This window comes from Aythya ferina (assembly GCF_964211825.1).
Source record: "Aythya ferina genome assembly, chromosome: 32".
NCBI lineage: Eukaryota > Metazoa > Chordata > Aves > Anseriformes > Anatidae > Aythya > Aythya ferina.
Genome location: NC_140329.1, coordinates 1,374,842 through 1,399,620, shown reverse-complemented (window position 1 = coordinate 1,399,620; position 24,779 = coordinate 1,374,842). Strand labels below are relative to the sequence as shown.

The window sequence follows — 24,779 nt, the reverse complement described above, 5'->3', positions numbered from 1 at the left end:
AGGGGAACAACTGTTCTTGCTACTGGAGACTGAGGCAAAGGAAGCAATAAGTACCTCAGCATTTTCCTCATCACTTTTACCCATGTTTCATCGCAAAACCAATAAAGGATGAAGATTCTCATTAATCTTCCTTTTTATTTTATTTTATTAATTAAAAAATATATTATTATTATTTTTTAATTATCTTTAATGGATAGATTGGGCTACAGTTGGTCTTTCAACCTTCTAATTTTGTCTCTGCACAGCTGTTGCGTTAAGGGGTGTAGCTGATTAACGGTTATGGGCCCGGTCGGATTCAGGGTACTGAACCAGTCAGATAACCGTCTGGGGGTCCAGCTGGACATTCATCAATAACGCGTTAACCGTCTGGGGGTCCAGTTGGATTCAGAACAGTGAACTATCACGGTCACAGATAACCACCCTTACCCTAGTTGCACATAATGAGAGCAATCACAATGCAATCAAGTATGGTTTATTACAGCAACAGATAACCAGGTTCTTTTGGATTGCCAGCGACAGTGACTGTCTGCAAAAGCAAGCTAGCATGCATGAAATATTCAGGTGTTACAGGTGTTACAGGTGCGCAGCCTAGAAATAAACGCATTAAAAGGATCAAAGACTCTAGAAAGATTTATAAGCAAGTATTCAGATCTCACCCAAAGGCGTCCCAATGGGGGGGGGGAAGAGAGGCTCAGCCCGTCGACTGATCCCAGGCGTCAGGAGGTCCTAAGGATGTTGTATTTCCTTGGGTTGGTATCTCCCCTGACGGTGGTATCTTCCCTAATATCCCCTGTCTCTTAGGCCAATTTATATTATTTTCTATCTTTTAGGTGGAGCTTGAGTGACTCTAGTCAAGCATATCTTAGTTATGATTGGTGAAAAGTTCTCCCGTCTCCGTTTAAAGTAATAGGCTCTGAGAAATTCAGAGCACATGCTCAGTGAGGGATGGTCGCACCTTGGAGGCGGGTAGCTTTTGGGATGGAGGTGTGTTTTGGTATTATAATGATACTTTAATGAGCAAAAAGTACACTAGGGCACGACATTTGTCAAAACATGACAGGTCCTTGGCTCAGGGTGGCAAAAAGTGCAGCTTATCGGTCTTGGTGTGCACAAGAACAATAGAGTCCCCACCTGGTTACAGAGCCTAGCTGTGGTGTCTCCACTCCACTCTACGCTCCATACTGTTCCTTAGGGCTAGCACACCAAGTTTCCCCAGCGCGATAGCATCTAAGGTTGGAAACCTATGGAACGCTCAGGTAATGCAGCTATGCCCTACCCTGAAAGCCTCTTCAATGCTGTACAGTTTCTTTAAAATGTGAATGTTAGTTTTATTTCCCTAGTTACCTCAGGCAATTACACCACAACAGCCTCACAACATTTAGGATGTGGTTCCAAACAAAATGATAGCATGCATGAGGAGGAAGCAGAGAAAAAGTAGAATCCGGTGGAATTCAATCCTCTAACATTCTGTGATACTGTGCTGCGGTTTTATTCCACTAAATCCTGTATTGTGCAAATTGTCCTGCAATTGTTGATGCAGTTATATTGTAACAGACAGCATAATCAGGGTGAGCCATCCACCTGCAGACATTAACAGCTGACACAATGGAGCATCTGTCCAGGGGAACTTTGAGAAACTGCAAGGTTTTACCTACAGAAAACTCTTGACATTTACAAAAAGAAGAACCTAGCCCTGCAACAGAAGAATAACCCTACACATCAGGGCAGACTGGGACCCTGCTGAGTGAGCAGTGCCCAGGAGGAGGAGAGCCTGGGCACCATGATGCCATAGGGCAATGGTGCCTGGTCAGCAGGAACCAGGCCGGCTTCATAGAGAGACATCTTATGAGATATTTGTGTCCATGGCTATGGCTGTTGTCTCCACAACTGAGGCCTATGAAGAGACAGCTAATCACTAAAGCACCAGAGCCTGATTGAATCCTTGCCCACCTATGAACTAGGCAGGGGTCATACAATTGTCCTGCACTTGTTCATGCATATCCCCATCTCCCACTGCCCCAGGAAGAGCCCTGAGCAATGTGTGAAGGTAAAGGATCTCCCTTCCAGGGGCCGAGGGTCAAGGCTCAGCCCTTTTGCTTGGTGAAATACATCCATGTTTTCTACACATCAGTGTCACCTTTACATTGCCTTTGTCTACTTGTCCTAACTGCCTCCAATGTTCTCTTCTAATGAGCTCCAAGGGAGACTGTGTCAGTGCTGGCCCTCAGGGGGCACTCCAAGAAACCTTCACATAACTTGGACTTGGAGAGATTTCTTCAATTTGCTCTCAGTGCTTTCATTTTGAGGTCTCATCACAAAAGCCACCAGAGGGGTGAGTACAGTGCTTGGGCTGGGCCTCTGCTGTTGAGCTGGGCCAGGCTCCTGGGACAGAGGAAACACATTTCAAAAAGACCTATGATGCAGAGAGACAGCTCTGCCAAGGAGCAGCTCCTCTGCACAGCGCAGCAGGGCTGGTGGCTCCAATCACAGGTGGCATGCAGAGAGGAGAGAAGGAGAGAGGGGTTGGAGGCAGTTGGCAGTGGGAGGATGCTGAGAGCTGACGGGAGGAGAAATCTGCACAGCCCTTGACAAGGTAAGTCTCTAGCTGCAGGGCCATGCAACTGCAGCTCCTGACAGGGTCGCCTTCTGGGTCATGTTTCTGGGAGGGCAGTGGGCAATGCAGTAGGCTTTGAGAGTCCTGCCGGATTGAGGTGAGGAAGTCTGGCAGAAGACCCTTGGAGTGCCCTAAGCCAGGTGCCCCCAGTCATACCAGAACACCCTGCCCTGGCTGGCCATGTCGGGCTCTTTCTCAGATGCCCCGTAGCTCCTGCAGCCATGGAGGTGACCCTTGGCAGGGCCCTGCTGGTGGCAGGGTGCTGCAGGGCAGCGCTGAGCACAGCCCTGTGGGATGGTGTCCTGGTTTCAGTTAGAACAGAATTAATTTTCTTCCTAGTAGCTGGTGGAATGCTGTGTTTTGGCTTAGGATGAGAAGAGTGCTGATAACACCCCGATGTTTTAATTGTCGCAGAGCAGTGCTTATACCAAACCAAGGACATCTCAGCCTTTTGCTCTGTCCTGCCAACAGGCAGGCTGGGGGTGCAGAGAGGGGACAGCTGGGAGGGGACAGACCCAGGACAGGTGACCCAAACTAGCCAAAGGGGTATTCCATACCATCTGACGTCATGCTAAACAATATATAGGGGTGGCTAGCCGGAGGGAGGGGGCCAGACTGCTCAGGGTTAGGCTGGGCATTGGTCAGCGGGTGGTGAGCAATTGCATTGTGCATCACTTGTTTGTACATATTATTATTACTTTCCTATTATCACCATTGTATCATTATTATTATTATTGTTATTATTATTTTGTTATTATTATTTTCCTGTCTTATTAAACTGTCTTTATCTCAACTCACGGGCTTCACTTTCCATTTCTCTCCCGCGTCCCAGAGAGGGAGGGGGGAGGGGGAGCGAACGGCTGCGTGGTGTTTAGCTGCCGGCCGGCAGCTAAACAACACTGCAAAGCGCATGGATGTGACAAGTGGACGGCACCTGAGTTTCCCCCATGTTCCTGCTTCCCTCCTGCGGCACAGCGGGAAAGACTTCTCTGGAGCCCACAGCAGCCCCTGCTCCCAGTGCCACTCTCAGACAGCACCTGCTGCAGCTTAATCAAGAGACCTGCAGAAAGGCTGTCCTGCAAAGAAAGAAGCTCTGTTTGGGGGTGCTTTTAAGACTTGCAGTAGGTTATCCTGAGAGAAGTCTCGTCTAACTTTGTTCTACTTTCCCCTCTTCACAGATGACACTGAAATTCAGAAAATGCCGAACATCAGCTCTGTGAGTGAGTTCCTCCTGCTGGCATTTGCAGACACTCGGGAGCTGCAGCTCTTGCACTTCGCGCTCTTCCTGGGCATCTACCTGGCTGCCCTCCTGGGCAATGGCCTCATCCTCACCGCCGTAGCCTGCGACCACCGCCTCCGCACCCCCATGTACTTCTTCCTCCTCAACCTCGCCCTTATCAACCTGGGATCCATTTCCACCACTGTGCCCAAAGCTACGGCCAATGCCCTCTGGGACACCAGGGCCATCTCCTATGAAGGATGTGCTGCACAGGTCTTTTTCTTTCTCTTCTTTATAGCAGCTGAATATTCTGTTCTTACTGTCATGGCCTACGACCGCTATGTTGCCATCTGCAAGCCCCTGCACTACGGGAGCCTCCTGGGCAGCAGAGCTTGTGCCAAGATGGCAGCAGCTGCCTGGGGCAGTGGCTTTCTTGATGCTGTCCTGCACACAGTTAATACATTTTCCCTGCCCCTCTGCCAAGGTAATGAGCTTGATCAGTTCTTCTGTGAGCTTCCTCAAATCCTCAAGCTGTCCTGCTCAGAGTCATTCCTCAGGGAGGTTGGGCTCATTGTAGTTAGTGTCTGTTTAGCATTTGGCTGTTTTCTTTTCATTGTGCTGTCCTATCTGCAGATTTTCAGGGCCGTGCTGAAGATCCCCTCTGAGCAGAGCCAGCACAAAGTCTTTTCCATGTGCCTCCCTCACCTTGCAGTGGTCTCCCTATTTATCAGTACTGGCATGTTTGCCTACCTGAAGCCCCCCTCCATCTCCTCCCCATCCCTGAACCTGGTTGTAGCAGTTCTGTACTCGGTGGTTCCTCCAGCAGTGAACCCCCTCATCTACAGCATGAGAAACAAGGAGCTCAAGGATGCATTGAGGAAACTCTTTGGATATATGTTTCTTCACCATTAATAACGGGCCCATCTGAATCCTCCATCTGAATCCTCCAAAGGGCTCTGGTGTCTTGCATGTCTCAGTTGTTTATGTTCAGAATGCAAAGCTCTGCCTGAATACCCATTAATTTTTTTAGTATTTAAGTAATAGAGTAACTACTCACAACTTCGAATGGTTCAGTTCTTTCCATAAAACATCACACACAAAGTGCAATAGCTATTATGAAGAAATGTAATTTCCAGGATGTATATTCATCACAAGAGAGAAAATTCTGAAGTTCACCCATACTCACAAGGATCACCCTTACGCACAAGGATCATTGAGTCCAACTCCTGGCTCCACACAGGAAGTTGCCTTGTTTCCTTGCGAAACAAGCTGACTTTATCTCTCTTGTTCCTTCTCATGTATACCTACGACTGATACAGGCACAGTCTGGTTCTCTGCTCCATTTGCAGGGATTGGAGTTGTGTAGATTGCAACTCAGTAAGCATAGGGACAAGCCCCAGCACATTGCAGTGATTTCTGTCTCTTTGGAATTGCCAGGGTGATGACACTCCTTTTGCAAGCATTCTGCCAATTTTTTAGGTTTCTGCAGTTGTTCAAGGGTGAAATAACAAAGCATTGAAGGTGCGCATAGTTCTAGGTGCCTGCCCATATCCTCTCACACTCCCTGTCACTCACAGCTATGCTGCCTCAGAGCACATCTTTGTGTGGCATTCTGAAATAGTTTTCCCTAACCTTAAACAAAACCTGAAACACATTCAGGAGACATACCAATAGGAACAGACTGGTTTGAACATCCAAAGGATATTTAAAGTATCAAAGAGCTGTTGTAACTAGCCTGGAGGAGAAAGGGGCAGGTAAAGAGAAAGGGAAAGGGAAGAAGCGGGGAAGTTTCCCCCCTCATCCCTCCAATTCATTGGCTCCCCGAGGAGAAAAGATAGAGACTGTTAATTATGAATAGTTTCTGAGAGAAGGTTCCTCGAGCATGAAGGTGACAGCAATGCTGAGTACAACTACCAGATTAGTCTCACGACCAGTTCTTTTATCATAACATAAGGCAGTGTTAGGCAGTAAACTAATAACTATAAACCAGCCCCCACAAAGGATAAACAGCACAACAGGGAACACACACAGTATGTAATGTGCTATCCAACACAGTTTTGAGGCCAAACACAACTACTACACTGAGGTTAAACAAATAAATAAAATACACATTGTGGTCAGCAACTATGAAGGTGATATGATGCTTGTAACAATTTTATTGTCGTTGTTGTTTGTTTGTTTGTTTGTTTGTTTTAACACAATCCGGTCATATCTGTCATTATTTTAATCCTTTGGGCCCCATGCTGGATCCATTCAGGAAGGAGGGCATCCCATGGGAGGGATGCAGAGGCAGAGGTTGACTGTCAAGGAGCAGTGGAAAAAAGTGTCATGGACTGACTGCAATCCCCATTGCCCTGCACCACACAGGGGAAGGAGATATAAGAGTGTGAATAGGGGGAATGGTGTTTTTAGTTTGCTTGTAGTTCCTCAAGGCTGTAGTCCACTGGTGATAGGCAATAAATTATATTAATCTGCCTATTCTGTCTTGCCTGTAATGATAATTGGTGCCCATGGTGCTATTTGGTGGGTAACCTCCTGTTCTACTTAAACCCTTGAGCTCTTTTCATCATGTTTTCTCCCCCTTTTCCTTGTAGGTGGAGAAGTTTAAGAGCACTTGCCATGGAGTTCACCTGCATAGTCGGGTAAAACCACTGCAGTACAGATATGGGAAAGGTTCAGCACCAGGGACTTGCCCTCCCAGAGATGGCAACTCAGTATCCAGGGCATGCTCTGCCAGGCTGGCTGCACAGCAGGGAAAGGAGAGAGGTTCCCCTGAAGGAGAGCAGTAGAAGAGGAAGTCTTGATTTCCAACTCAGGTATTTCTGGAACAGTCCTGAGAGGCCTGTGGGAGCTGCAGGACAGCCCTAGCATCAGGAACCAGGAGTCCTGGCTGCCACATTGTCCTCTGAGCCCGGCAGGACTCTCATCAGGGCTCTTGCAGCAGCCACCAGCTCTGTCCAGCACCACTATCACCCCCCAGCCCAGGACTTGCAGCTTTGGACAGCTGACAGCCCCTGGGCCACCCCTTGTGAAGGGGCTCCTGACACCCTTACCTTTGGAGGAGAGATGCAGGAGCACTGGGAACAGGGAAACCACATCAGAGGCGATGGCCACCCTCCAGCAGCCCTCCATCTCGCTTGCTGCTGGCCCTCAGCTCAGGACAAGGGATGCCTGCCCTGGCTCCTCAACCACAGCTCCTCTGCAAGGTGCCCCTGCTCCTCCGCCCATCAGCGAGGGTCGCCCAGTGCAAGCTTGCTGCCTGCTGACCCAACTCCTGGCCACAGAAGGACAGCTCTGGGGAACACCCAAGCAGTGCCCATCATGGACCAGGCCTTGCAGGGAAGTGCCGGCACTGCTGCTGCTCCAGTGATGATATCCTGGTGATGCAGGGCATCCCCCTATGACATCAGCTTGTGTCATTTGAAGACCTGTGAGGTCAGCAGCAAGGAGACGGCACAGCTCAGGAGAGTGATGAGAGATTTCCCTTCTTGTCCTGAGAAACAGCCACTTCCCTTCTGCCCAGTTCTTTTCCACAGGATCCTGACAAATCCACCAGGAACATCTCCAAATGGTGAGCAAGCCCACGGAATAAAGGAAGTGGAGAGCTGGAGAAGTAACTGCTGTGTTCTTGCACCAACACGCCTCTGTTGTTGGGAGTCTTTCCAGGAAGGTGGGGTTTGAGGCTTGTCCTGGCGCTGGGCTTTTTTCAAAAGATGGGAGTGAAGGCACCTGGGATGCAGCAGCCCCTCAGTGTGCCCGAATTCCTCCTCACTGCAAGTCGCTCACCTGGAGAAGTAGTAGGACTAATATGGAGGGAATTGCAGTGCATGCCACGGCCTTCCTTCCCAGATATCACACAGGGCTCTGAGATTTGAAAAGGCCTCAGCATCATCCCCCGGTCTGCCATGCAGGAGGCAGAGGTGGTACACCAGCGAATGGCAAATGTCCTCCCTGTTGATCATCCCCGCTCGTCTCTTCTGGACAATCTGCACCCATCCAGCACAGCACCCCAAGCTGAGGGACCTGTCCCCCCACACCTCAGCAGCTCTGCCATCAATGTCCCAGCCCTGTGACAACAGGCGCGGATCCAGCTCCTCCTGCCTGTGCCCCAGGCTGAGGGCATTGGGGCACATCTGGGCTGCAGCACCTCAGCTGTGGCACAAAGGCCAAACTCAGACTTGTCCCAGGTCTTGTGCCCAAGAGCCTGGGCATGAAGAGGCTTTCCTTCAGAACAAACACCTGCTGCTGTGGATGGCAGATGTGCACAGGAGGATCTGAGCAGCTCTGTCCTGTCCTCTATTTCCACTAATTAGCTGTAATGGCTAAGTTATCAGCATTAGTGAGATATCTCACATTCAGGTGCCTACGTTGAGGACACCTCAATGGAAGCCAGAGGAATCCAGCCCTTGTGGGAATGTGGAATGCCAGGGGGGATCTGAGCACCCAACTACCCCAGGACTAGAAATGCAGGATGAGATGCTTCAATTGATTCATCTGAATGGCTTCCCTCTGCAGGGACAGAGGAGATTCCGTCCCTGTCCATAAATTGGTGTCCTTCAATATGATGGATAAGGAGAGGTGATTCTTATTCTGAATGCTAATTTCCAACAGGAAAAAACTACTGCTGTCAAGAAGTGTGTCTGCCCAGGGGAGGGAGGGAAGCCCAGGGATCCCTTCAGGCTGTTTCCCAGCAGGTTCCTCTGCAGCCCCAGGGCCATGTGCAGGGAGCCTGGTGGGGGGCAGAGCAAGGAAGGCCTTGGGCTGGGCCTCTGCTGCTGAGCTGGGCCGGGCTCCTGGGCCCAAGGGGAGCTCCTGGCAAGCGGGCAGCACTGCAGAGAGACAGCTCTGCCCAGGAGCAGCTCCTGTGCACAGCGCAGCAGGGCTGGGGGCACTGCCTGCAGAGACACAGTGCTTAAAGGCATGCAGAAGTGGCAGGATGCCCAGAGCTTGCTTGGGGAGAAGACTTCCCAGCCCTGCACCCGGTAAGTCTCTGGCTGGAGGGCAATGCAGCCACAGATCCTGGAGGTAGGAGAAGCCGGGGGTGCAGGCAGCGGTGTCCAGGGCTGTGGTGCAGAGCAGGGTCCCTGCTGTGCCCCAGGGGCTGTGTGGCGGGGCAGGGCCTCTGCTGCCTGCCAGGCTCAGCACTCAGCCTGCCCAGGGAGCTGCCCAGCGCGCTGTGGGGAGAAGCTGCAGGTGGAAGGAGCCCCCACAGTAGGGCAGAATGCTACTGCTGGTGTGAGCAGCATGCTCACAGCAACACAGCACAACGAGGTTGTATCCAAGGGACTTTGCAAGAGGAAAGTCAGGGCAGGGGTTAGCTGCTTCATGCTCAGCTCTCCTGAGTTTCTGCTTTTTTTTTTTTTTTTTTTTTTTTTGGCTCACTGGGAACAGAAGTAGACACTTTCCTGCCCCTCAGCCAATAAAAAGCTCCACCACCAGCCATGCAGTGTCAGCAGGGTCTGTGTGACCTGCTCTCTAGGACATGGCCCCAGCGAGCTGCCCCTGGGCAGACCCTCCTGCCAGGAGGTGTCTGCAGGGCAGAGCAGGTGCTAGTGAGTATTTTATTCTCACTGTCATGGCCTACGACCGCTATGTTGCCATCTGCAAGCCTCTGCACTACGGAAGCCTCCTGGGCAGCAGAGCTTGTGCCCAGATGGCAGCAGCTGCCTGGGGCAGTGGCTTTCTCTATGCTCTGCTGCACACTGCCAATACATTTTCACTGTCCCTCTGCCAAAGCAATGTTGTGGACCAGTTCTTCTGTGAAGTCCCCAAGATACTCCAGGTCTCTTGCTGTGGCACTGGAAAGAAGGCAGGCTACCTCTGAGCGCCCTCAACAGCCACAGAAGTGCTGGTGTGGGAGGCAGTCAGTGGAAGAGCCCCATGAGCTGTCTCTGCCTCCCAGCCTGCCCAGCACAGCCCTGCAGAGTGCCCCTGTTGTAAATGAGGTCTCAACTCAATTTGAATTTTGTAATATTTATAAAACAAATATTTCTAAAAGGTATAAAACAGCACTGGGTGTGCGGGGAGTCTACACTCCACCAACATGCACACACGAACATCAGACATTCTAAATATACAGAACATTGCTTTACATACTAAACCAAAGTATGCCTATACATACGTACAATCAGAAAAGATAACAAACAATCCTCCAAGTTCCACGACTCGTCTCCATTTTCCATTCCCTTTTCTTGATTACAAACAAGTCTCCATTTTCCATTCCTTTTGAACAGTATGTCTCGCTTTAAGTTGTCAAGCAACTCGGTCTTCAGGCCTTATGTATCCCGTTCTTCCCAGATCGAAGAAAAAGCATATCCAGCTCCTTTTCAAGACCAATAGGCCTGGGTCAAAAGGCACGTTCAGGTCAACAGGGGGCGTAACAGCACAAGCCTTCGATGGCTGTAGCAGCAGAGGGGCCGATGGCGATGGCATAGCAAAGGAAGTATATCAGGGCAGAGCTAACCCTGTTGGATACTAATTGTAGAGATTTAAATGATAGGTGGGAAATATACCCAGAGGATTGGTTATGTACTTTGATCCATCAAATTTGATGTGTGTGGTGCTGCTAGTGATGATTATTGTACACCTTGTGGAACAATGAGTTGGGTGAAATATTCTATATATGGGATTCAAATCATTGCTAAAAACTTGTTTATAAATCTTGCAGATAATATTGTGAAAGCATTCTCTTGTGGTTCAATTGGCCTTTGCCAAATTTGAAAACAAGACACGAATTAATGATATTAAAAAGAAGAGGAGGGATTGTTATATATGAAGTGGTAATTCGTGTCTAGAAAATGGTTGATATTAATAAAGAAGGGGGAGATTTGGGAATGTGGCCATGGGGGTTGGAAAGCCCCGTGGTTGAGATAACATTAGACTCTTAAGGACGAGGCCATCAGGAATATAAAAGAGTTTAGAGGGAACAAAGAAGGGTGATTCGGGAGACTCCATGCAGTCTCCGGTTTCTTGTTCTCCAGCTGGTTTCTTGTTCTCCAGCCATTAAGGCATGGATGTTTCTGGGTGTTTGCTGTTGTTGCTACATTCAAAGTTGTTTGACCAATGAAAAGTTGTGTTGAAAAGAACTGCTGTGGAGAGAAGGGTATAAGAGGGGAGCCTGCCCTCAAGATAAAAAAGGCAGCACGATGAAGTTACATCATCAATAAAGAAGCAGGAAAAAGAAGTGAAGAGGAACAGGCTGGCAGAATGGAGACCAGGACGGGAACAAGCATGTTGATTGCCTCATGAAGATAGGTTCGGCCAGACTCAGCAAACTGCTCAGAGAAGCTCGTACAGAAAGTCGCTGGAAAAAGGTGCAGTGGAGCTGGAGAGAAGCTCAAGCTGAGAGAAGCGGACCTGTGCACACAACTGCCTCTCGCTGGTAAGCAGTTGCACATTACGGGGAATCATACGTCCTTAGGAAAAAAGACTGTCCTGGTAACCTTACAGCGTATTCTCCTTATTAACAATTGGACAGTTTATGAGCTTGAAATATGGGACCAAACTGACGTCAAGGTGTGGGAGTCTGCAACTAAAAATGGCAAGGTTGCAGTGGGATTGCTCGGCACCTGGCAAGCAATCTCTGAGGCCTTAAACAGCCCTGTGGGACCACAATCACAAACGTGTGGCTTGCCAGAGAATGAGGGAGCTGCGGGCTCCTTTACTGATCTGACTGCTACGCCATCACCATGGGCCCCTCTGCTGCTACAGCCATTGAAGGCTTTTGCTGTTACGCCCCCTGTTGACCTGAACGTGCCTTTTGACCAGGCCTATTGGCCTTGAAAAGGAGATGGATACACTTTTCTTTGATCTGGGAAGAAGAGGATACATAAGGCCTGAAGACTGAGTTGCTTGACAACTTAAAGCGAGACATATTGTTCAAAAGGAATGGAAAATGGAGATGCAGCCACAGTTCCAGCAGAGCAGAGGTGCATCTCTCCAGCCATGTGCCCATTTTCCTCTGTGGTACAGGGGGGCTGAGAGCAACAGCCTGGGGCTGTGGGCAATGCATTCTGTGAGGCTGGGGAATGAGCTGACTTTCCCTTAATGAGACACCATCATTAGGACACTTGTCTGTCTTCCTGGGATATCCTTCCAAGCTGTGCACTGCCCTGCAGGATAGAAATCTTTTCTGTAGTATCCCTGTGTTATGTGAATGCACCAGGAAGAAGCAGAGAGATACTGCATGCAAGGACGTGCTGCTGGACTGGTGAAATGAGTGATAGGTGTCCTTGGCAAGAGGTGTGGTGCTGAGACCTTGCTTAGGTACCTTGAGAAAGGCTGCGCATTGAGGGATTGGCAGTGAGCGCCTCTGCTCTCAGCAGTGTCTGCCCTCTTTTCAGGGTACCATAAATGTGATTGCCCTCCATTAACAAAAGCTGGAAGATCAGGGCCATTGGGCATAAGCCCAGACATCTCCCCTCACCCTGCTTTCAGCCAGAGTGAATCCTTTTGGCTCTCAGCTCTCATAGCCTTTCGCTGTGACTGCAGCAGAAATCCTCAGGACTTCTGACATCAGAGGACATTCTTAGGCAGGATGTGTAGGAAAAAAACAAAAAATCCTAGAATTCCTTTCATCCCTCCACATTCTTTAGGCCTGTTAGGGCACCAGCCCATATGCCCTTCTGCATTGATTTCATCTGACAAATTCTGAAAATATAACTTGGAGCCTCTGCCATGTTCTGATATACCCAATGCAGAGGGACAAGACTGCTTCCTCCTGAGCCAATAGGCAGAGGTCCCTGATCCTTAAGTATCATATTGAACCTCATTAAATATCACTCAAGGAGCTGAATGAAAAGTGAGGGAGTGTGGTAGGGAGAGGGTCAAGAAGAAATGAAGTAGATTTCAGACTGGGAAGCCAGTACTAACTTGTCATTGTTTTTTCCATCTTGAAAGCTCCCCAGGCTCAGAGGCATGAGATGTCCAACAGCAGTTCCATCACCGCGTTCCTCCTTCTGGCATTTGCAGACACGAGGGAGTTGCGGCTCTTGCACTTCGCGCTCTTCCTGGGCATCTACCTGGCTGCCCTCCTGGGCAACAGCCTCATCCTCACCGCTGTAGCCTGCAACCATCGCCTCCACACCCCCATGTACTTCTTCCTCCTCAACCTCGCCCTCCTTGACCTGGGCTGCATCTCCACCACTGTCCCCAAAGCAATGGCAAATTCCCTTCATGATTACCTTCATGATTCCTATGCAGGATGTGCTGCCCAAGTCTTCCTTTTCCCCTTTCTGATGTCAGCAGAGTTTTCAATTCTCACCATTATGTCCTATGACCGCTACGTTGCCATCTGCAAGCCCCTGCACTACGGAAGCCTCCTGGGCAGCAGAACTTGTGCCCAGATGGCAGCAGCTGCCTGGGGCAGTGGGGTTCTCTATGCTCTGCTGGTCACTGCCAATACATTTTCACTGCCACTGGGCCGAAGCAATGCTGTGGACCAGTTCTTCTGTGAAATCCCCTTGATCCTCAAGCTCTCCTGCACAGAATCCTACCTCAGAGAAATTGTGCTTGTCATTGTTAGTGTCTTTTTTGGGTTTGGGTGTTTTGTTTTTATTGTACTGTCTTATGTGCAGATCTTCAGGGTCGTGCTGAGGATCCCCTCTGTGCAGGGATGGCACAAAACCTTTTCCACGTGCCTCCTTCACTTGGCCGTGGTCTCTCTTTTTCTCAGCACAGCCATGTTTTCCTACCTGAAGCCCCCCTCCATCTCCTCCCCATCCTTGAATGTAGTAGTGGCAGTTCTGTACTCAGTGATGCCCCCTGCACTGAACTCCCTCATCTACAGTTTGAGGAACAAGGAGCTCAAGGGAGCTGTTATAAAAGTTATTTCATATATTTTTCATATCTGTACATGTTCCCAATTATGCTATTAGGAAAGTGTCATCCTGGATTGTTTTCAATAGTCATAAAGTTCCTCCTTCTCTCCCCAGTATTTGCCATTTGGTCCTTGAGTTGTTTTTATTTTTTTCCCTCATTATTAATATATTTCTATTAATTAATAGATTATTAATTAACAATTATCAATTTAATTATCAATTATTATTATTATTTTCTTTATGCTTCTTCTGCTTCTACACCAGTATCTGTATTCCTTCCACTGCTACCAAGGAATGAACCTGTATTTTCTCACTTGAAGCCTATCAGTGTGTACTCTCCCATTGCATTTCTGTAAAAAACTAGATTTCCCCAGTTCACTGCCTGAAGGTTTGCCTCTTATTCGAAAGTGAGAGCAAGGAATTGCTCCCCAGAAGGGACTGTTTCTCTTTGCATTCATAAGCAAATATTTCATGGTCATGTTTAATGGTCACAGTATAACATACTGAGGACTGTCATACATATGACATGCAGATGAGGAGAAGAACCTGTATCTGCCAGGAGAGCCCAGGAAAACCTCCACGGACAGTGTGAGCCTGTGGTGACCAGATTCCAGCAAAGTGAGAGATCAGACAAGGTAGTGGCAAAAAAGAAAGCACTGAATCCATGCATCTGTGTGGATAAAGTGAGTTCTAACCTGTAGTATTCCCAGGTAAACAAGGACTATGTAGCCCTAGAGGAGAGGGTAGGAGCACAGCAGGCACGGGGAAGGGAAACTGGCAGTGACTCGTGTCATTGTTAGTGAAGTACCACCAGCGGTCACATCTAGAGTCACTGGCAATGCACCATCATCTCTTCAGTCTCCTGCCATATCCATAGGCCTTGGGGAGAGGGATTAACAGGTGGGACCCCCACCTGGCTCGCTTTGCTTCCCACCCAGACCAGCACTGCCATGCGGGATCATCCCATGGGCACCACAGCCCACTTTCAGGCTTTCCTGTTCAGGTGAAATTACCGATGTTTCATTTGGTACCCATTGCCTCATGTCCTGTCACTGAGCAACACGAAAAAGACTCGGGCTGCCTTATCTGATATCCTTTCATCAGGTCTTCACATAACATGGACAAGAACCCCCCAGACATTCTCCAGGCTGAACACTCCCAGCTCTCCCAGCCTCTCCTCATCTGACGATGCTTCAGTCCCTCAAGCATCTTTTTGGCATTTACTGGAAACATTGCACTACATCCAGGTCTTTCTTGCACAGGGCAGACCAGATCTGCACACTGCACCCTGGGTGTGGCCTCAGCAGGGCTGAGTAGAGAGGTAGGACCAATTCCCTCAATGTGCTGTCAAGGCTCATAATAATGAAGCCGAGGGTACTGGAGGCCTTCTTTGATGTAATAACACATGACTGGCTCCTGTTTATGTTGTTGACCACCAGAAAACCCAGGTCCTTCACTACCAAGCTGATTTCTAGCTGGTTGGCCCCAAGCAATGTCTTGGTGCTGGGTATCCTTCCTGCTGGAACATTTCACTGAATTTCACGTGGTTCCTCTCTGCCAGGTTCTCCAGCCTGCCATGGTTCCTCTAAAGAACAGCACAACCATCTTGTGTGTCAGCCGCTGCTCTCAGATCCATATCATTTGCAAATTTCCTGAGGGTGCACACTGTCCCATTGTACAGATGGTTAATGAAGGCACTAAACAGGGTTGGCCAAGTATTGCATCCTTGTAGGCTGCAGTCATGAGTGACCTCCAGCTGAATTGTTTCTATCTGGTCACAACCCTCTGAAACCAGACATTGAGCAAAGGTCCAGTCCACCTCATTTTCCATTTGTCTAGTCCATACCTCATCATCTTCTCTAGGAGGCTGTTAGGGTAGAGTGTCAGAAGCCTTACACAAGTTTAGACAACTTCTACTGCTTCTACTGCTTCCACAACTTCTACTGTGCCCTTAAACCACAAAATTCCATGATCTGAGGACATCTTTTAGTGGAAGTCTGCAGGTGGGTTAAACAAGGTTTCCACTTCATAAATTCTCACTGACTCCACCCAGTCACATTCTTTGGAATCCAATTTGCCCAAGGGTTCCCTAACAAGGTCCTCCACAACTCAAAGTCAGGCTTCCTTGCTGCAGTCTTTTTTTCGTTCTGATCTCAAGGACTTGACATTCTGGAAGGAAGGGTTGGAAGAAGTGCGGCAAAGGGGGCACTGTGTGCCTCATCCGTCTCGACGTCCTCTGCTTCCAGGGCTCTACCTTTATTTAGCAGTGTGCCTGCATTTTCTCCAGGCTTCCTTTCACTGCTGATCTCCTTGTAGATGTCTTTCTTGTTGTTCTTCATGTCCTTAGCCAGATTCAATTCCTGGAGGGCTTTGGCTGTCCTAACATTATCTCTACATGCTCATAAATTCAGCACTGATGCCCTCCAGAAACACATTTGTAGTGGTTTAACCTGGCCAGCAGCTAAACACCACACAGCCGTTCGCTCACCCTCCCCCTTCCCGCTCTGGGATGGGAGAGAGAAACGGGAAAGTGAAGCCTGTGAGTTGAGATAAAGACAGTTTATTAAGACAGGAAAATAATAATTACAATAGTAATAATAACAATAATAATAATAACAATAATGATGATTATACTAATAATAATAATAATGTGTACCAAACAAGTGATGCGCAATGCAATTGCTCACCACCTGCTGACCAATGTCCAGCCTAACCCCGAGCAGTCCCGGCCTCCCCACCCCGGCTAGACACCCCACATATTGTTTAGCATGATGTCAGATGGTATGGAATACCCCTTTGGCCAGTTTGGGTCAGCTGCTCTGGGTCTGTCCCCTCCCAGCTCTTGCTGCACCCACAGCCTTCCCGCTGGCAGGACAGAGCAAGAAGCTGAGAAGTCCTTGGCTTGGTGTAAGCACTGCTCTGCGACAATTAAAACATCGGGGTGTTATCAGCACTCTTCTCATCCTAAGCCAAAACATAGCACCCTACCAGCTACTAGGAGGAAAATTAACTCTTTCCTAACTGAAACCAGGACACCATTAAATGGCTTGTGCTCTGTTGTATGGGTATTCTAGCAGAATTGGTGTCTTTCAGTTTCCCTCGTGAGGACCTTTGCCTGTAAGCATGAGGCATTTTCCAGTTGTCTGAGGAAGGCCATGCCTTCTGCTGCTTTTTTTTTTTTTTTATTAGAGGACGTCTCTAGGTGACACCAACTACAAGGTCATGTGTATTGGTCTGCCTGCTAAATCCACACCCCTGAGCTCTCATCACCAACACCAGGGCAGAGCTCCTTGCATTGCTGCTGTTCTCACACAGTAATGTCTGCTCCCCCTCCATGCCTTACAAGCTTGTCCAGCCCTGGCTGCACTCCTGTTGCTGGCTGCCACACCATCTCTGCTATCCAAAATGAGATCTCTGTAACCACACACAGACCTCTGGTTCCTTCTTCTCTTCTACATCCTGTACACATCAGTGCACTGGCACTTCAGGGAGATGCCCAGCAATTCTGATTTCCCAAAAAGGATCACAAAATTATAGAATAATTGAGGTCTGAAAGGACAGGTTTGGAGAGAGTATTGATCCATACAGTGACAGACCTCCAAATAGACTGTGAACCACAAGGCTGTGAGCCCAGCTGTCTGGGCATGTTCTATTCTGCCTCACTGGCTCCTCATTCTGCCCAGGCTTCATCAGCATCTCTGTCAGAATCTTATGGGAGACAAGTGAAAAGCCTTTCTGAAGACAAGACAGAAAATATTGCCTGCTCTCCCCTCATTTACCAACACGGTCTTTTCATTGGAGAAGGCTATCAAGTTGTTAAGTCACTACAAAGCCTTGGTGAATCCATGCTGACTCCTGATCTTCCATGTATTTGGAAATGTTTTCCAGGATTAGCTGCTCCATCACCTTCCCAGGATCCAAGGAAAGGTTGTCTAGCCTCTATTTTCCTGGGTCTTCTCTGAAGGCAGGGGTCACATTTGCCTTCCTCAGCTCTGCTCTGGTCCTCGGAAAGGAGGTTCAGGGGAGACTTTACCACACTCTGCAATCACTGTAAAGGGGCTATAGTGAAGTGGGGATCAGTCTCTTCTCCAAGCACCAAGTTATAAGAGGAAATGTCTTTAAGTTGTGCCAGAGGAGGTTTAGGTTGGATATTAGGAACAATTTCTTCTCTGAAAGAGTTGCGAAGTATTGGAACAGGCTGCCAAAGGAAATAGTTGACTTATCATCCTTGGAGGCCTATAAAAAAACATGAAGATGTAGGGCTTCATGACATGTTTTAATGGTGTACTGGGCAGTGCTAAGTTAAAGGTTAGACAGGATAATCTTAGAGGTCATTTCCAACCTAAATGATTCTATGATTCACTGATAAGTCTGTGCTCTGGGCTTTTGGGTATTGTTTGGAGTCTGCCACTTGTGCCATAAAGACTTGGCTGGCTCATAAACAGGAAGGATGAGAGGGAAGTCCTAGCACAGGTGTGGCCATTGCTTGACAGCAAAGAGATAAAAGGAGGACGTATCCAACCTCTCTAACCTTCACTGCTCTCTGCTCTGCTTAGACCTGAGATGTGCAATGTGCCAACATGTGCATATCCTGGTAATATAATCTTCACAGAATCACAGAATTTCTAGGTTGGAAGAGACCTCAAGATCATCGAGTCCAACCTCTGACCTAACGCTAACAGTCCCCACTAAACCATATCCCTAAGCTCTACATCTTTTACGTCTTTTAAAGACTTCCAGGGATGGTGACTCCACCACTTCCCTGGGCAGCCTGTTCCAATGTCTAACAACCCTTTCGGTAAAGAAGTTCTTCCTAACATCCAACCTAAAACTCCCCTGGCGCAACTTTAGCCCATTCCCCCTCGTCCTGTCACCAGGCACGTTGGAGAATAGACCAACCCCCACCTCGCTACAGCCTCCTTTGAGGTATCTGTAAAGAGCAATAAGGTCACCCCTGAGCCTCCTTTTCTCCAGGCTGAACAAGCCAAGCTCCCTCAGCCGCTCCTCGTAAGACTTGTTCTCCAGGCCCCTCACCAGCTTTGTCGCCCTTCTCTGCACCCACTCAAGCACCTCGATGGCCTTCTTGTAGCGAGGGGCCCAAAACTGAACACAGTACTCGAGGTGCGGTCTCACCAGAGCCGAGTACAGGGGGACGATCACCTCCCTAGCCCTGCTGGTCACACTGTTCCTGATACAAGCCAGGATGCCGTTGGCCTTCTTGGCCACCTGAGCACACTGCTGGCTCATATTCAGCTGACTATCCACCATCACTCCCAGGTCCTTCTCTGCCTGGCAGCTTTCCAACCACTCATCTCCCAGCCTGTAGCTCTGCTTGGGGTTATTGCGCCCCAGGTGCAGGACCCGGCACTTGGCCTTGTTGAACTTCATGCAGTTGACCTCAGCCCATCGGTGCAGCCTATCCAGATCCTCCTGCAGAGCTTTCCTACCCTCAAGCAGATCGACACATGCATAGCTTGGTGTCGCCTGCAAACTTACTGAGGGTGCACTCAATGCCCTCGTCCAGATCATTGATGAAGATATTAAAGAGGACCGGCCCCAGCACCGAGCCCTGGGGAACACCACTGGTGACTGGCCTCCAACTGGACTTGACTCCATTTACCATGACTCTTTGGGCCCGGCTATCCAGCCAGTTTCTAACCCAACGAAGCGTGCGCCAGTCCAAGCCAAGAGCAGCCAGTTTCTTGAGGAGAATGCTGTGGGAGACGGTGTCAAAAGCCTTACTGAAGTCAAGGTAGACCACATGCACAGCCTTTCCCTCATCCACCCAGCGCGTCACTTTGTCATAGAAGGAGATCAGGTTCGTCAGGCATGACCTGCCTTTCATAAAGCCATGCTGACTGGGCCTGATCGCCTGCTTCCCCTTCAAGTGCTGCGTGATGGCTCTCAAGAGGATCTGCTCCATGAGCTTCCCTGGTACTGAGGTCAAACTGACAGGCCTGTAGTTTCCCGGGACTGCCCTCCGGCCCTTCTTGTAGATGGGCGTCACGTTTGCTAGCCGACACTTCCTGTAAAGTGTTAGGAAGAAACATATTTTTGTAAAGTGTAGCAATTTTTTTTTTTCTTTACATAAAGGGGGGGAGGGGAAGTGTCATATCTCACTGCTCCATGTATATCAACTCTTAAAAAATAATAACTTGTAGATGAGTATTAAAAAAAAATCTGAAATTGAAGTCATCTTACAAATTTATTCCATTAAGGACTTTTCCACATACATTTCAATTTGGCCTAACCATGTCACAGAATCACAGAATTTTCTAGGTTGGAAGAGACCTCAAGGTCATCGAGTCCAACCTCCAACCTAACGCTAACAGCCCTCCACTAAACCATATCCCTAAGCTGTACATCTAAGCGTCTTTTGAAGACTTCCAGGGATGGTGACTCCACCACTTCCCTGGGCAGCCTGTTCCAATGCCTCACAACCCTTTCTGTAAAGAAGTTCTTCCTAACATCTAACCTAAAACTCCCCTGGCTCAACTTAAGCCCATTCCCCCTCGTCCTGTCACCAGGCACGTGGGAGAACAGGCCAACCCCCACCTCTCTACAGCCTCCTTTAAGGTATCTGTAAAGAGCAATAAGGTCACCCCTGAGCCTCCTCTTCTCCAGGCTGAACAAGCCCAGCTCCCTCAGCCGCTCCTCGTAGGACTTGTTCTCCAGGCCCCTCACCAGCTTCGTCGCCCTTCTCTGCACCCGCTCAAGCACCTCGATGTCCTTCTTGTAGCGAGGGGCCCAAAACTGAACACAGTACTCGAGGTGCGGCCTCACCAGAGCTGAGTACAGGGGGACGATCACCTCCCTAGCCCTGCTGGTCACGCTGTTCCTAATACAAGCCAGGATGCCGTTGGCCTTCTTGGAAACCTGAGCACACTGCTGGCTCATATTCAGCCGACTGTCCACCATCACTCCCAGGTCCTTCTCTGCCTGGCAGCTTTCCAACCATTCCTCTCCCAGCCTGTAGCTCTGCTTGGGGTTATTGTGCCCCAGGTGCAGGACCCGGCACTTGGCCTTGTTAAACTTCATGCAGTTGACCTCAGCCCATCGGTGCAGCCTATCCAGATCCTCCTGCAGAGCTTTCCTACCCTCAAGCAGATCGACACACGCACCTAACTTGGTGTCATCTGCGAACTTACTGAGGGTGCACTCGATGCCCTCGTCCAGATCATCGATGAAGATATTAAAGAGGACCGGCCCCAGCACCGAGCCCTGGGGGACGCCACTAGTGACTGGCCTTCAGGGCTTGATTCAGCTGCCCACACAGATATTGCTGCTGCCTCAAGTATACCCTGGCATAGCTGGAACCACTATTTGGGGCTAGGATATGACACAGGACCTTCTGTCTTCAAAACGCGTGTTTGGAGTCCCTTAGGAGATATTCAGGATCAATACCAGTTCGACAGAATGAGGGGGAATGGGCTAAAGTTGCGCCAGGGGAGTTTTAGGTTGGATGTTAGGAAGAACTTCTTTACCGAAAGGGTTGTTAGACATTGGAACAGGCTGCCCAGGGATGTGGTGGAGTCACCATCCCTGGAAATCTTTAAAAGACGTAAAAGATGTAGAGCTTAGGGATATGGTTTAGTGGGGACTGTTAGCGTTAGGTCAGAGGTTGGACTCGATGATCTTGAAGTCTCTTCCAACCTAGAAATTCTGTGATTCTGTGATTCAGTGACTTTTCTTTCAGAGAGCTCTCTCAAGACATAACAGGCAGAGGAAGAAGAAAAGAGAGAGAGGGAGAGGCAGAGATACATCTTGTGTTCCTATGACCACAGTAGATCCTGCAAAGAACGATTCTATATTTGAAGCAGTGGTAGAAAATTCAATTCATGAACTAAGGGTAGGAACTTAACAACCAGTAGGAAGCCTCTGGTCAGCTTAGTCTCTGGAGCACACAGGCCAGCAGCAGTAACATGGCTAGGGACAGGGCCTATGAGGTGACTGCTTCCTGAAGCAGCTGATGTGTCAGCCCTTGCCTCCTGGCTGACATCTGTGCTTTTCAGCTCACACCTGCCTGCATCCCTGATAAGGCAGCAGAAGGCACCTGCTTGGCACACTGATTGTGAGATACCCTCTGTCTGAGAGCCTGACAGGCCCCATTCAGGAAGAGACCTTGGGTGTGGGTTTTCACATCCCTTCTGCCTGAGGACATGGTGGGACAGCAATGGGCACACAACTTGGTTACATCTACCTGAGAAGCTGGAAGGCCAGCAGCAGGGATGTGGCTTTGAAGATCCTGGTGAGGATTCTCTGGTGGTGGGAAATAGCAGGAGAGAGCCAAAAGTGGGACAAAGTGCTTCTTGGAAGGTGAAGAGTGGGCATGGGGAGGAGGAAATGTCACTGAAAGGGTAGTGCTGTGCTGCCTGACATCACCCAGAAAGAGTTTGTGGTCAACCCATGCCACTGTGTTTCAAAGGACAGCCAGGGAGGGTGGGCAGATATCAGTGAAAGTAAGAAAATGCCAGGGTGAGAGCAAGGCGGAGAAGTGAAGTGTGTGCCTAGAGTCTGCAGGGAGAATAGGGCAAGAATTGGACAGTGCAGGACAGCCTGTGGTGGAGAAGACTGACTACACTGGCAAGGCTGCAAGGCCCCAGCACAACCAAGGTCTTTGTCCCCCTGGCTATGGCAGTTGTCTCTGCTACTGCGGCTCATGAGGACACATGCTGTGCTCATGACACTGGGGCCTTGTTGCCTCCTTGAAACCCAGTGGAGAGTCCAGCAGGTGTCATAGCATTGTCCTTCACACAACATCACACACCCCACACCCCACTGCCCCAGGAAGAGCCCTGAGCCATGGGTGAGGGACAGGACCTCCCTGCCCAGGGGCTGAGGGCCAAGGCTTGGCCTTTCTGCTTTACCAAACAAACCAAGGCCTTTACTCAGCATCAGAGTCTCCTGCCCAGTGCCTTTGTCTATCTGCAATCATGGCCTCCAATTGTGTGCTCTAACAAGTCCATGGGGAGGCTTTGTCAGTAATGACCCTCACTGGGGCCCATTAATGCTCCTAGACACTTCAAAGTCTCCTGACTTGAACTTCTCCTGCAGTTACATCATTCTCCTCTCACTACCTGAGGTTCATGGACTCAGCACGAAGTGCACCATGGGGCTCATTACCATTCAGCCATTTTCATCTGGTCTTCCAGACTTATGCATTTAATTAGTGAGGTTTCAAGAATGCAGTTAAATAGGAAGTTTTCAATGACCACTTTACAGAAAGCATTTTCTTTATTTAAGATTAGTTTCCATTAGTTTTGAGTTTTGCAAAGAAGTGCTAGCATCATTCTCTAGTTGTCTTGGTTCCAATGTGCGTCCAAAGGAGGTCTATATAGGTGAAATATTTGTTTTCAGTATTTATAAAATATATATGAAAAAGAAACAAACACCAACAAAATGAAAAGAAATAAACAGAAACCAGAGCCCACAATGGTGAGCCAATTCCAAGTTGCCTCCAACGAGGTGCACCATCCACAAGGGATGACTGTACAAGAAACTTTTGACATAGAGAGATAGGAAGTGGTAAAAAAGAAATACAGATTTGACTGCAGGGATGATGAGAGGGACTACTGAAATACAGGCAAGCTCAACCTCCCCAAAATCCCTAGGAGCAACTGGGTATATGAGAAGCATTTAAATGAGCAAAGAGCAAGAGCAAGTGGAGGGGAACTCCGCGGAAGAGTGGAAAATGCACATTTTCACACACTCTGCTGGAAAGGTGACTTCCAGCATGGTCTTTTTCGTAATACCAGGTAGAAATACCTCAAAGACTGAGGAGATGAAGTGCAGTGCATAAGAGAAATTCTGGCAATGCAAGTACAGGGGAAGATCAGTATTTGTCTCCTGCTGTAATACGCATTCTGAAATATGATAATTTTGATGTCATGGGAAACCTTTCACATTGTATTAGATCTGTTCAGTTATTTCAGCTGACTGTAATGTGCTGCTGGTGGTGAAATGTTTTAAAAACAAGTAGGTAGTACTCAGGCCTACAGCAAAAAAATGACAATTTTCTGTCCTGCATGGAGCTGTGATGCCACAAAACCCTCCCTGCCCAGGACTGTTCATGCCACCCCTCACTCCTGGCACAGAGAAAATCTGTGGTTTGTTGACCTCTCCTGCCTGTTAGAGCAGAGAAAAACAGAGTTAAAAAGGTTCCCTGAAATGTTCCATCTTTGGATGGGTAAATTTGTGACAATCATACCTGTACTATCTGCCTTTCTTGGTGGGAATATTCACATTTTCTGTCTGTATAGTGATATATATATTTGTATAGCTACAGCTGTAACTACAGCTATATGTGCAAGTAAAGGTAAATGTATAGACAGAGTTACACGTGTACACATGGATAACTGGGAGAGAGGCAGGCAAGTGGCTGTGATTCTACAATTTTTCATCACCTGAATTATCAGGAAACCAACCCAGCAATGATGGGTTTGCTGGCTAAGTTCAGGTGGGGCTTGATGGATGAGGAGAGAAAGCTCTTGAGACAGCCAGGGTCGGAGCTGCCAAATGGGGAACAGCCTATAGCCTGGGCAGGGCATCAGGGTGTTCCCAAAGCCCAGGCCCACACTCAGGGGTCCATGGGTGTGTCTGTGCCCATGGGTAAGTGCTGCAGGGGAAGCACAGAACACTGGTGACCTTCACAGCGGAACAGGCTGAGGTGGGAATGGGATGGGGCCAGGTGTGTTGCCCAAGGCTTTGAGTGTGCTGGCAGTGGTGTGGTGGCTGGGAAGGTGCTGTTCCCTGTTGGAGTTGGTTTGTACATGCTTGGCTGTGTCTGTGCCTTCTGTGCATCTGTGCGTCTGTATGAGACTGTGTTTGTGTGTGCACATGTTTTGGGAATTCAAGGCCAATTTCTCCAGGTTGCTGATACATTAAGAATGTGGGCTGGAGCTTTGGACCATTCTTGAGAGCCCTATTGACAATAAGCTGGTGACCAGAGCATCAGGACATCCTCAGCATGCTTCTTTTTCCTGTGGGGCTTTTTCTACTGGTCTCAGCTTCCTTCCAATCTTCCAGATGGACCCAAGCTGAGGAACCTTGTGCGGGGTGACATTTGGGTAAGGGACAGCACGCAGGTTGGGGGAGACTGTCTCGAGGACATGTGCTGCACTCAAGTACT

General features: G+C 48.9%; 2 protein-coding genes across 2 annotated transcripts in view; one reads left to right on the top strand and one right to left on the bottom strand.

Moving 5' to 3' along the window:
- Positions 1 to 24,779, bottom strand: part of LOC311425637 (olfactory receptor 14A16-like) — a gene marked incomplete at both ends in the record, with an annotated part of 210,404 nt that overhangs the window by 161,184 nt on the left and 24,441 nt on the right. The gene's annotated exons all lie outside the window — the stretch shown is intronic.
- Positions 3,813 to 4,745, top strand: LOC311425610 (olfactory receptor 14A16-like; the record flags this gene model as incomplete). Its single annotated transcript, XM_084501552.1, has 1 exon — positions 3,813 to 4,745. The coding sequence occupies one exon, from the start codon at positions 3,813 to 3,815 to the stop codon at positions 4,743 to 4,745; it is 933 nt and encodes a 310-aa protein (XP_084357678.1).